Source organism: Empidonax traillii, unplaced genomic scaffold (assembly GCF_003031625.1).
Source record: "Empidonax traillii isolate 1590-97213 ecotype Southwest subspecies unplaced genomic scaffold, ASM303162v1 scaffold384:size1533304, whole genome shotgun sequence".
Lineage (NCBI taxonomy): Eukaryota > Metazoa > Chordata > Aves > Passeriformes > Tyrannidae > Empidonax > Empidonax traillii.
In genome coordinates this window covers 1,266,368-1,279,838 of record NW_020955577.1, presented here as the reverse complement: position 1 = coordinate 1,279,838, position 13,471 = coordinate 1,266,368, and the positions used below count along the sequence as shown (strand labels likewise).

General features: G+C 38.8%; 1 protein-coding gene across 2 annotated transcripts in view; it reads left to right on the top strand.

The window, feature by feature from the left end:
- CALCR (calcitonin receptor) overlaps positions 1 to 13,471 on the top strand; it is a 157,298-nt gene that overhangs the window by 109,216 nt on the left and 34,611 nt on the right. For both annotated transcript variants that reach the window (XM_027893229.1, XM_027893228.1), the window contains exons 6-7: positions 3,121 to 3,212; positions 8,029 to 8,155. In XM_027893229.1, coding sequence (XP_027749030.1) covers positions 3,121 to 3,212; positions 8,029 to 8,155 — 219 coding nt within the window. The remainder of the gene's footprint in view (positions 1 to 3,120; positions 3,213 to 8,028; positions 8,156 to 13,471) is intronic.

Here is a 13,471-nt window from a genome sequence, read left to right as displayed (position 1 = left end):
ATGAAGTTAAAGAGGCAGTGGTTGTTTGGCAGTGGTTTTGGTCTGGGCTAGCAGTAAGACATGACAGAGAACAGAACAGCACTATCTTTCATTTTTATTTGTTGCACAAGATTTGAATATCATTGTTCTTGTGATTTTATGTTATTAAATTTTTTTTGATGAGTGATCAAATTTAAATATAGGTTTGCCATGGGTTGCATCATTTCATAGCAATTCATTTGACAAGTTTTGCAGTATTTTTCAAATGCATTTTAATTCTATGATTTTCCCTAATTGTCCAACAGTTATAAAATAATCTTTAGAATCTCAATTTTGCTTTCTGTAACAATATAAGCTGTTGATGCCTTATCTCCCGGGATGGTAATATTAATGTAAATTAGAATTATTTTTCTTCAGCAAAGAATATCACCCTGTACTCACTCTCTTTGAAAATAAATATTTATGAGGGTACCATTAATCCAGAAAAACCTACAAGCATGAACACATTTAACTTTGGCGGTTTCTGGGAAGTCAATGAGACAATTTGCAAGAAGGAATTAAGCATTTGCATCAATATTTGTAAAATCGAGTTGCTAAGCTGAAAGAGAAGAACTAAATATATGAAAACCAAAAGAAATCAAGAGAGAGAAATCTGAGAAAAGCTTAAAAAAAATCAAGTTAGGGAAACTCATGAAAATAAACATATTTCTCAAATATGAGTGGAGAGGAAAATCTGATTATGGATTTGTGACAGAATAATTTGTGATTATTTGGAATCATGGAAGGAAAAGATTCAAGAAGTGATTTGATTTGGGATTTGTGTTGGAGGACCTTTTTTTATGCAGCCAAAAAGCAGCATGTGGTTATATTTAGTAATGATCCAAAGAGCTTTGGAAAAGTCTACAGGACTAGGCAGAACATGAATTCTAAAGGCTTTTGGAGCATGAGGAAAATCATGATAAAATGGGGCTCACCTATGTGACAAGGAGAGAATAATAGTAACAAAATGAGCTCACAGAGGCATTAAATGGAAGCACCATAAAAATATAATTTTTCCAGATGTTGGCACATGTAAGGAGACAAAAAATTTAGTTTTGTTACCTATTATCCATGCCTTCCAGAAGAACAATTTTGAACATCATTCAAGCAAGGAGCAGATAGAACAGAAAGGAAAATTATGTGCACATCATGATTCCTCTGAAATGAAAAATGATAGAAAATGCAGAAAGAATTTATCTCCACAGAAATGCCAAGTTAGATTATGACCTTTAATACAAATCTTCAAGAAACAGGAGTGTACTTCACTTGTAGACTATTTCCACATACCAATAAATACAATAAAACAGAATGAAAAATCTGAATAAACTAAAAATTTGGTGAGTCGGTATAAGTCCTGTGTGTCAGAAGGGACATGACGGTTTGCTAGTTCAAGGAGTGCAAAATTAGTAAAATAGGTCATTATTTGTTTGAAGTTAACTGAAAATAACAACATGGTATACTTTTGAGATAGCTTATAAAAAAAAATGTAGTCAGTTTTTAAAAATGCAATGTTAGATCATATACTTTGTTAGCTGACAGTTTAGTCCATTCTAATCTGTCATCATTGCTGTATATGAAAGCTTTTTCAATCAGTTGCTGTAGTAAGTTTGCATGGAGTAATCAAAAATGCACTTCTGGGTCCCAGATACACAGTTGATTTAGTAGTTGTAAGCTGAAAGTTAGATAAACTGAATAACCAAGAGTCCTCTGGGGTGATATAGAACAGCACATAGCTATCTGGAGGTCTTTCCTACTTCAAACTTTGTCAGGCTAAGGCTTGTACACAGGATAGGCAGGAAAACAGTACTTTTGAACAGGTCATCTGTAGATTAAATTCAGACTTTAAGAATATGTCCATTCAGTGTCATGAAAAAACACAGCAACCATACAGTATGTAGTGGAAGAAATGTCACATGCACACAGGTGAAAACCTCTCCCACTACTCCGAATTCAGAAAGTTGTCTCATCTTCTCTGCACTCAGGTCTGACCTCTCTGGGATTGCTGGTGCTGTCAGAATAAGTTGTCAAACATTTGCACTCACTAGCAATGTAGTGGCTAGGCTTTGTGAAGAAAAACTAGGAGACCTAGGGTATTTTCAGTTAATATACATAGTTCTCCGTAACTTGGTGAATGGTATTTACACTCAGATCATGTCAATTCTACGTGGTCAGATCAGTGTAAATGTGACTTTGGTTTAAATCTGACTCAGGCCACCACCACCTAAGTTAATGAAAGTAGAAGCTTATCCCAAAGTTGTAAAATGACTGAAGACCAAACTATGTAAGAAGATGTGCACCTTTGTTAAGAGGAATGGTTTCATTTTCTGAATTGTGTTCATATTTTTTTCTCAAGGGAAGGTTTAAAATTACTTGGAAACACTAAAAAAAAGTGAATAACAAAACTTAGGGCTGAATTGCTGAAAGCAATTCCTCTAATCACTGAAAAGAGGGAAAATGCTCATGCATAGCAAAAGAAAAGCAAATAAAGTAGAGCTGAAAAAAGATAAACTCAGCAGAGGAGCTAAGGCCTTGAGTAACTCACTGTTAGCTGGAAGACCTAAGTAATACCTGGAAACTTAGAGGTTTCTCCGCATCAGGTCACTGATGAATATCTTGAACAAAAACCCAGCCCTAACAGGAGTCCTGAGGACAATTAACTACTGACTCACTCTAAAAAGTGACCATTAAGCTTTTGATCCCTGTTGTTTAAGTTGCTTTCAACCCATAAAAGCTTTCTACCAATCCTGCAGCAAGATATTTTCTTTAATAGTTTTTTTTGCAATACTTGTCCTGAGCGCAGTGGAAATCTGAATGTATTATGTCTGCTGTGGTCTCCTAGAGCTTGGAAAGTTAGTGATACACAGTGTGAGCAGAGTTCCCGCAATGTAACAGGAACAGATCAGCAATATAAGAAGTACTTATCATTAGACTGTGAGTTGTTCTATTAAACAGATTGATGACATTAACAATATATAGAAAAACAATGCTTGAAAGAAAAATGAGAATGGAAGATCGATTTTTTAGATTCTTCCTCGATGAGAAAAAAACACCAAGTGCCTGCAAATTGTTGATGTTTGCCTTTTTGTTTTTGTTAAATTGCAGATGGCGTTCATACTTTATTATATGGCGATCGTTGGCCATGCTTTGTCTATAACATCCCTTTTGATTTCCTTGGCAATTTTCTTCTATTTCAAGTAAGTGTTTCTTGCAGACGCTCTCTCTTCTTTCCTGAGGATTATCAAGTGGTAAACAAAGAAATGCTTGGAAGAGGGCATGGCAATGAGAAGCAGCTCTTCTGAGAGCCTTTTTATATAATCCTGGTAAAGAAGGGTCTTCTTCTCTCCAATGGGACATCTCCCAGTTTTTTTTAGCCAAGATCATGCTGTTACGTTTGTGAAGACTGGTGTAAAAGTGCAGCCCATAGGGAAATGGGGGGATGCAGTGAGGCCTTTCATTTACCTTGAAGATCATGTCCAGACTTTTTTAGGTACAGTGACTGCACAGGACAGTGGCTTGGAGCTCCAAGCTCCTGAAGAATAGGGATACCTGCATATGACACTGAAGGACTAAGCTATTGACCTGAGTGAGTTCTTACAGGACTCAGCCCTAAGAGTGAGTCTGACAGTGCTGTGCAGACTGTCATCATCATTAAAAGGAAAAACAGCGATGTGCTATATCAGAACTTGAAAAGAGACTAAACTGATACTCACTCGAAGCATTGCAGCTACTGTATGGCAGCTTAACTAGAGCATTTAAATCTTGTTCTTTGGTTAACCTGTCTGCTGTCAATTAGATGTCTGTGCCTGAGCTGTCAGACAGGAAGTGTTGTAAAAGATCAAGCTCCCAACAACACCACCACCAAGAATAAGTCTAGAAAACATAGGAAAATTAAATTGTTGGGCTTTTCATAGACTATAAGAGTCTGTAAAATTCCAAACTCAAAACAGGTGGATCCAAAATACAGGTTATAATTTCTGGTAATTTCCAGAGAGGTGATTTTATGAATACCTGTGATAAGATGCCTTAATCAGCTACAGAGGTAGTAAGAAACTCTGCCCAATGAACTGATGAATTTCCTTCCCATCTAAGTAGATAAAGAGCACAAAACCATAGCTTTGAGGAAACTGCAAAGAGCACAGTTTAATCGAATTTGGAACCCTATAACCTCACGTGAGTACTTTGGGACAGTAAAGACAGGATCTGGTCAAATAAGGTGCCCTAAATGGACCAGAAAGGTGATTCCTTGGGGCAAATGAGGCAGGATCAGCCTGTCTGACTCACTCTTATCTCTGAGTCACGGACAATGCAAGATCCTGATGAGTCCCAGGCTGCACAGAAAGACTAGTCTTTGCAGCAGCCTTCCAGACAGTAACACACCTCCTCCTCTCCCCTCCTCCACTTCTCCCTACCTTTCCATGACTAATCCATGGCACAAAGGTTACAGGAAGAAGTAGAGAAAGGAATTAAAACAAAGTGATTCAAAATGAGAGACGAAGAGGAGGCCAAACTACAGTCATAAGAAAGTCAGAATGAAGCTGTATGGGAGCAGGGCTCATGTTACCTTCAGCTGTTTTCTATCATCTAGCTATGACAGCAGTAGATTATTTGACCTTCAATAGAAGGGAAACTGTCAATCAGTCAATCAGATAGCAAGAGATGATTTCAGGACTGTATAATAAGCTTTGACTGTAAAGGCAGCAGCTTGCTGGGATTGCTGTTTCTCTGGCAGAGATTTATTTTCATTTCAGTTTGGGGCATCGAGATTGATAGTGGTCTGTCATCACAGATGTTGCAGTACTTTCAGAAGGCAATACTGAAGCAGTAGTGATGAACATCACTAAGCAATACAAACTCATAAGAGGAGACAGAGTGTCTAATAGCTACATGAATCATCACGTTATTGCAATGTTTCTGTAATTGCAAACTGAGACCCCATTATGTTATTTGATAAAACACAAAAGAGGGACTCCTAGCTCCAAATCACTTCCAATTGAATTATTAAAAAAAAAAGACATTCGTACAAAGACAGAGGGGGAGTACAATAAGTCTAGATTTGCCAGAATAATAAACGGTGAATACACCTGCAGTTAATTGTTGCCAAGGCTTTTGAAAGAAGCTGAAGAAGGATAATGGGTTGAAGGATAATCTGTGGAAATTTGCTGGGAGTTTTCACCAAGGGTAAGGGAGAATATGGTACAAAGCATGAAAATAATTTGAAAACCAAACAAGGGGGTAGAATATGGAAAATAAGTGACTGGGGTGAAAATTGGTACTCTCAGTATTCATGAATGAGAAGAAATTAAAGATTCAGATGACAGTTCTATGAAGAAAATTCAAAATATCTTAGTTGCAATAGAGAAGTGGAGATAGGAACTGAAAAGTAAGGGTGACTGGAAGTAGGTAAGAGAACCTATCTCTGTCAAAGGACATATAGGAGACAGAATCAATGTGAAACAAAGGGAAGCCATGAAAAACATAGGAGACTAGGAAATTCTAAAGAGACAATAGGTAGAAGCATAGAGACACAAAAAACTCATGAGTTTTAGACATAGATAACTGGCTTAGTTGTGCCTTCTTGCTTAATGTGAAAGTTGTGCCTTCTTACTGATTAATGAAACAGAGATGGGAGCATACAGAAAGACGGTGGAGGCTGTACCAAGGAGCCTTCAAAAACACCACAAAGGAATGATTAGGAACAGCAAGAGAGCCAGGAAGAGAATTAGGAGTGGTCAGAAGGAGGAGACTGCAGATGATTGTCAAAATCAGCAGAAAGGATGAATGAAGTAATGGTTTTGGTTCTGCTAAATTGTTCTCCTGTTGGTGGCGACTGAGGCAGGCAGGTGCTGATGCCATTATGATGGCAAACACTGAAGGTCAAATTAGAAAATGAGGGTATGGAAACATACATTTAATAATGCAGATGTGTTTTTAACATGAAAGCTGGCATCAAGGAAAAATAATGGGGAATACTGAAAGGAAAGGAGGAAAGGGCAAAATTAAGAGAGGAAGGCAGGCAGGGAAAGGAGGTTGGAGAGCAGACCATGGTAACATGCAGAGATGGACAGTCCGATTTAATAGAGAAATAAGACTGCCAGAAGTCAAGTACAGCAAAGAGGAAGGACAGAAATGAAAGTGGAGACACATGGACCTGGCTGAGATTATCACAAAAGACTTTCTGCATCTGTAGCCATGTAGAAAGGTAGCTGGGGAGACAAGGGTCTGCATGTCTGTGGCCAGGAGCTGGAGAGACTGCTACCAGTAACAGGGAAATTTTTATTTCTTGGGAAAGGGATTGATGTCACAACAATCCTATTCTCAAGGCTGTCAAAGAAAAGCAGGCAGTGATGACCATGTCATAGTGTCCCAAGATTAGTTGCATAGGCAAAGTGTAGCGATGGAGAATGGGGAGCAAGACTCAGGACTGAATAAATTTCACCAGAACCTTGGAGCAGAAAAAGAACGTCAGACTTTATTTGTGATAAGGCAAATATAGGTGGAGTAAGCACAAGAGCATAGTATAGCAAAAAATAGCTCCAAAGAATATTGTTTTGCACAGTATCCTGTTCTACAGTGAACCAAACTGAAAGTGCACCTGGCCCCATATCTGGTGCTCAACATTTGCCATTAGCTGATGCTAACAAAATACCATAAAATCAGGGCAAGTGCAAAGAGATACTCTCATTCCTATCCACCAGGACCTGCCTCTCATGGACATCCTGAACCAAAAAAAAATGTGTCTTGGTAAATAAGGAGGTCAAGAAACACGGTGAACATTGCAGGATGATCATAACCATAACCATAAAGACAACCTAAAGCTAAAGGAAGATTTCCATGTAATGACTCAGAAAATAGGTGTAAGGAGAATGAAGAATAAGTGGTAGGTAAACAAGGAGCTAAAAAAGGAAAATAACTAAGTAAACAAGCAAAATAAGCAGAAAAGGGTTCAGTTGATTAGATTAACCCTCTGTTTTAAAAGAAAGTGCGTTCTGCATTGACCTCCACGTGCAGAGCATCAGAAAGTTACAGCCTGTGTTCCATGCCAGAGTGCAAAAGACTGCGAAAGACTCCTAGTTCTGAGTGGGAAGCTTACCTTAGCAAGACAGCAGTACTTCTGTTTTTCACCTACTAGTTCTGCCTGCTTGCTCTCAGTGATCACTGAATACAGACATCACAGCATTATCTAACAGCGCTGTGATTGCCTCTGCAATCACCATCTGTCAGCCTGGCACTGCGCTCTGGGGCATGGAGCACTGCAGGGGCCACCTTCTGTGCTTCAGGGGTATCTGAGGAGGGGACATGAGGATTTGGGCATGAATTAGAAAGGGAGATAGTTCAGGACTAAAACTGCAGTCATGATATGGTTTCACAAGAATTCTGCAAACTTCTCTTGTGAAATCCTGCTACCCACAACAGCATAAATCCTATCCTCACCATAATCAGTCATTTCAAAAGATTTCTGCTCCTTCTGAGCAGGAAAACAACCTCCTTTGGTTTGAGATCTCAGCTGGAGTTAGAAACATGCAGGATATCAACCCAAATCCCTCTGTAATTTAAGGAGATTCCTGCCCAAATTTCCCATCCTGTCTCACTACTAATTCCTGAAGTAGAAAATAATTTTCATCTGAGTCTTTGAGAAATTGAGTCTCCAGGGAACAGTTACTTATAAAGCAGTATTTCTGATGTTCATTAGTGGTATCATGCGCATCTAATAATTCTCAGGGTTCCGCTTCACTGCCTAATAACTTGATTACCATAAATAAAGAAAGGCATCAAGGGCTGAGAATGTATTTGGATAGCTCTTTACAACATGGTCTGAAAAGCATGTGGTGCTAAACAGGTGTAAAAACAAACCCAAAAATTTGTCGGAGGTTATGGTTGCAATGCAAGGCATGTATTTTCCAATTATGCCCTGCCAAAAGGCATTCTTGAGAGACTGTTGCCAGAAAGAGCTTGTTAAAGTGACATCAGAAGAAAAATACTAATTTACGACATGTGCTACATATTTTTCAGGAGCCTCAGCTGTCAAAGGATAACACTGCATAAGAATTTGTTTTTTTCATATGTGCTGAACTCCATGTTTACAATTGCCCACCTCATTGCTGTTGTCCCTAACCCGGGCCTTGTAAAAAGGGATCCTGTAAGTACTGCATGACTCCTCTGCATCTTGATACCCGAGTAAAATCACTGTGGCCATGCCAAAACAAAGAATCCCCATCGTCAGTTAACGAAACATTCATGGAGGGTGCACATTCTGAGAATTTCGCTCAAACTTGCTCAGATCTTTCACCAAGCAATAAAAATCTTTGAATCTGGTACCTGACCCAGACTTGCTCCAGCCAGCCCATCCATACAAATATGTGTCAGATCCCCACTGCTCTCAGCAGTAACTACCTGATGCTTCCCAACAAAGCCCCTGAAGGGAGAGATGCCCTTAGTGATTGCCTGTCCTTCCTCACAGGCACACATGCTGTGGAGGGACAGGATAGAGAGATAGGGCTTTTTTCAAAATAACACATATAAAGATCTCTTTGCTGCTTTTTTTTTTCTTGGGAGGTGGTAAATCAAAGCATTAGTTTCCTTCACTGCACTTAGGTAGAGATACAAATTGTACCATCCCCTCTGATAAATATTTCAGCTGGTAAATATGTATGGCAGATCTCAGTCACCCAGCTCTGATCTTGCTCCCTAACACAGCAATCACATTGTGCTCACTGTCCTTACAGCAACCCCAGCCAATGTGAAATTAGAGCAAACATGGGAATCTCGAGTTTCTTTCTAACACTGATCAGCTTGTCTTCTAATAAGCTCGTTCAATTATGATTCAATCATTTATCTTCTTCTAATCTCATGAAAGCAATTAAACATTAGCACCTGATACTATCTGATCGTGTGTGTGTCTCTCAAATGTGTTCTGGTTAAGTAAGCTAATTGAAGCAGGAAACATGTAGCCTACAGAAAACATCACCAGTCTAAGAGACCATCTGGAGATTAAAAAATAGAAAAGCAAAAGAGTAGTTTAAAAATCACACATTTTGTTTCTCCTCATTGCATAGCATCATATGTACATAGCCTGTGCAAGAGATGCAATGAAAATATGCTTGATATTTGAAAATAAAAAGATGATATCAGGCACCTAAGTTGAAGTAAAATCCTTACCTCAGGGTTAAGAATGATACTTTCTGACAACAGAAGTAGATTACCTAAAGTGCTTTAAACTAAAAGTTGAGGCCACAGGAAGGAACCTTATGCTTTAGGATTTCATTAAAAACCTGAACCTGGTGTCATTGGGCTAGATCTTTATTTGGAGTGGAATGTTGATGCCAGTTAAGTCAATGAAAAAGCTCTCAGAGGCTCCAGTAGAGACACGTAGCCACAGAACAGGTACTGACCCACTGAGCATCACCTGATGAAAACCCCAACCTCCATTGCTATGGCAACAGAGAGTGTAAAAAGTGACATCAGAGGTTACCTTTGGAGGCTGTGAAGCCCCAGAGTGGTGCAGAGGTTTATGTATGCAGTCAGCTTTCAGGTCTCTGGCCAGAATATTAGGAAGAGCCTTAGTGCTGAATATAGTTATAGAAATCACCCAAGCAGTGTCCTTCCCCTGGTATTAACAAATACAGCTGTGTTAGCAAACCTGGCTGCAGCTGCTGGCTAAGCAGATGCTTTGATGAGCAAACCCCTTGTTTTGAGGTTTCTTCCAATCAAAATTTGCATGTCTTTGACTCAACAGTGAAATGTTATCTAGAGGCAAGGTACAAAACTTGGGACCAAAAGATCTGAGGTCTCTCATTTTTGTTTTTCTGTCAAGTATGGGATGAGGGTACACTCTTGCCTCACATTCTAGATTTCCCTTCCTTAAAAAATGATTTTAAAAAAGGAGGTTAAGTGCCTTGTTAATAGATTCAAAGTCCCCCAACATTACTAGAAAGTGTACTCTGCTATTTTAGCAATATAATAAACTAGTAAATACATGATTGGAAAAAGAAAATGGACGGGAGCAAGTTTTTAATATGTGATGAAATTACAGAAAATCTTCATATAAGTATATGAAGACTTAAAGGATTTATGATTAAAATGTTTAAAAAAAAAATCCTATAATACTTTTATGTTGATGCCTATTTAGAGAGCAAATTAAGGTTTTATAGGTTTGGTTATTTCTATCCCTACTGAACTCTCTGTTTTAATAAGCACATTTGAAGATTACTGCTTCTGGTTTCCAGTAGTTTGCTGCGTTTATCCATTTTCCACCTGTGCATCTTCTGAGCTTGACAGACTCACATGTGTGGCTCTCACCTTCAGTATATACAGAAATACTGAAGTGTGTGGAAGGAATTTCAAACAATCACAGATATCACTCATGTAACTGGCATATACAAAGATTAGGTTGGTGGTATTTATGCTGCAAAACAATAAATGTGTTTCCACCCCAATAGTTCCTGCATTTTTTTTCCTTCCTAAAGTTTCACAATAGATTTTAAATATGCAATGCCATGGGAAAATACTTTCAGTGATACATAATTCATGAGGATATCGACAAATCCATATAATTTTGAAAGAAGAAAGAAGGGTCTGTTAAATAACACAGAGGAAAGCCAGGAAGAGCAAGAGAGGAAATTCTTCCCTAATACCAAGACACCAACATTCTCCCTGTGATCCAGAAAGAAAAGATGTGAGACAATACAAAGCATCATATGCATGAGGAGAGTCTATACTGCATCCTTACTCCCATATAGTTTACTGCACAGAGTTAAGTCCTTTGATGGTCATTCTGCTTACATAAAATGGTAAGTCTTTGATAATTTTAATTTACTTTTTTTACATTGTGTTTGCTGTTTATATAATTTTCTCTGTCCCTCTGTCTCATTTTCTGTTGGATTTATCGGGATCTGAAATGACGGAAGTGAAAGATGTGAGCCCAGGTGGCCATGCAAGAAACGAAGGAGAAATGAAGAAGGTTCAAGGACATTCAAACAAAAATAAAGCAGGAAACATGTTTGAACCTTTATTTACATTTCCTGAAAAAATTGGTATGAGCTGTTTTTGGATGTTGTACCTGAACTAGGAACTGCATTAATTACATCATTACTGGAGCAGCTTTTATAGGAAGAGTTACAGTATATCACATTCTTAAAATGAGACTGACCCACAGTAGAAGGGTGATCTGTGAACAGCATATTATGTTATATGTTAAAACCTCCAGAAACATAAATAAAACTCCTGCTGCCTAATCTATTATTATTGTCTTACACATCAGATCTGTACTTTTCATTCTCTGTATTCTACAACGTTAGTAATTTTAATACTCAGGACTGATGGAGGTAAAGGAAGGTACAGCTAATGACTGAAGGGGTAGCTCTGCGAATGAGAAACTAAGCAATTGACCAGCTCCATAGGCACCAATATAAATATGTTTGTAGGTGGTAGTAAGTTGGATCTCAGATCAGTAATGTCTCATTAATTAGAATCTCTTCCATAAAAGCTTTAACCAATCTTACTAGATTTTTTTTTTTGCTTTCCTGTTCTGGTGGAGATATCTGTTGTCTTGTTTCTGCAGGTTCTTCTGTTGCCCCTTCACCTTTTATGTGGTAGTTTCACCCTTGCTTCTGGCTTTGTGTGATGTGAAAGTTTTATAGAGGCCACAGCAAGGGCCAGTGCTTCACAGGTAGCTCCTATGAGCCCTGTGTGGGCTCTCATGCTTGGCCATGGAATATCAGAGAGCGAGGACACAGCATCCATTCACGTATTCTCCAATCTGATTGTCAAGTCCCATCTCATTGCCACACAGCTTCTTTATGCCTTAATGTATCTGTAGACCCTCTTAGCTGGGTTCAGCAGCAGAGATGGTACGGAAGAAACATGTTTTATTATAAGCAGCATGATTTCATTTCCTCCTGGTGGCACCTGGCACTCAGCTCTGGGACATGGGGCGTGAGAGGCTAGAGCCTGTTCTTATCTCCTTGTGTAGATGTAGATATGTTTTAAATATCTTGAGCTAGTTTACCACTCTAACCAATAGTGCAGCATGCACTTTTTGTCTCTGTGCCCTTCACAACCATTTCACTTGAATTTCTATCATGATGGGCATGAGGTGGGATGACAGAGGGCACTTGGTTATCTATACTGCCCGAAACGTATCTTCTGCAGGAAGCAAGCCTTCAGGAGACACCACTTTGTCTGGTTCCCACTCAACATTATTAGTTAGACCAAGAGAAAGTGAGGAGGAGAGCACAAAAACTGGTGTCCACTAATATAAAAGTCTTGAAAGCCAGGCCATGGTAGTAGCAATAGTAAAAAATTGACAAATTCAAGTGAAAACCATGACTGCCCAAGTGTATTAAGTTTTCTTTCCTATCACAGTTACAATAAAATAGTAGAAATAAAACTGTGTGGGCAGATAAGGAGTGTATAAAGGGTAGTTACTGTGATTTATGGGGTTCTGATACTGGTGACTTCCCTTGTTCTCAAAGAGATAGAGAGGGAATGAAAGCCAAGAAAACAAAGGGGATTTTTCAGCATTTCATGAACAGTGTCAATTTTAGGACTTTTACCAGCATTTTACCAATTATTACCTTCTCATCTCTTATTGCTTTCTGTTCCTTTTGATGTAGCCTGGCAGAGTCTGGGGGTTTTAAAATATATTTTTCACAAATGAGATGCTAATAGCTGATACCAGTGAAGGTAAATGGAAAAACTGCTGCCCAATATGCCTTATGTTCACTTCAGTTGTCCCAGGAGTCCCCACAGTGCAGCTCCCACTGGAAACAACAAAGGTGGAGCTCCAAAAAAGAAAAGGGCGCTTCAATCCTCTGAATTATTTCATGTACTATACTGGGAGCAGCGCTTGAGGAGGTGCCAATTTGTTAAATAATTTGATTGTTTGCTAATTGTTTACTATTTCCAGAGCTTTCCTGTCACTCTCAAAGCATCTCCTTAGTCTTTCGTCTAAGTCCATCTGTTCCTCTGTCCAGTTTCCACTAGATTACTTGTAGGAGACTCTGCAGCCAGTTTAACCTCAAAGAGATGACACAAAGCTTTTCTACAGTATTATCTGGATGAAAAAGTGATCAGAGACCAAACTTTGGCTTAACGGAAAATTACTGACCAGTGTTTAGCCACCATGTTTCCTTAGTCTTCTAGTGTATGTTCTGCTCTAGCAGAGGGTCAGTGTTTCTGTGAAAGCTGTCATAATCTTGTCTAGGAACCCTTTATTTATGTGTTTAAACTATTGCCCTTCTCATTCCTCTGGTGTAGGAATGAAGCTTGGTAAGACCTGGCCCAGTGTGTATTTGTGAGTTTACAAGTTGTGCAAATTTTGTGATTTCGCAGATTATATTTCTGCATTAACTTCACTGGCATAAACTTGCTCAGCAAGTTTGGCCTGGAAAGAATAAAATGTGCTACTTGCCTTCATGTAAATCAAAGAAGGCCAAAGTCAGTCTCCATTTACATC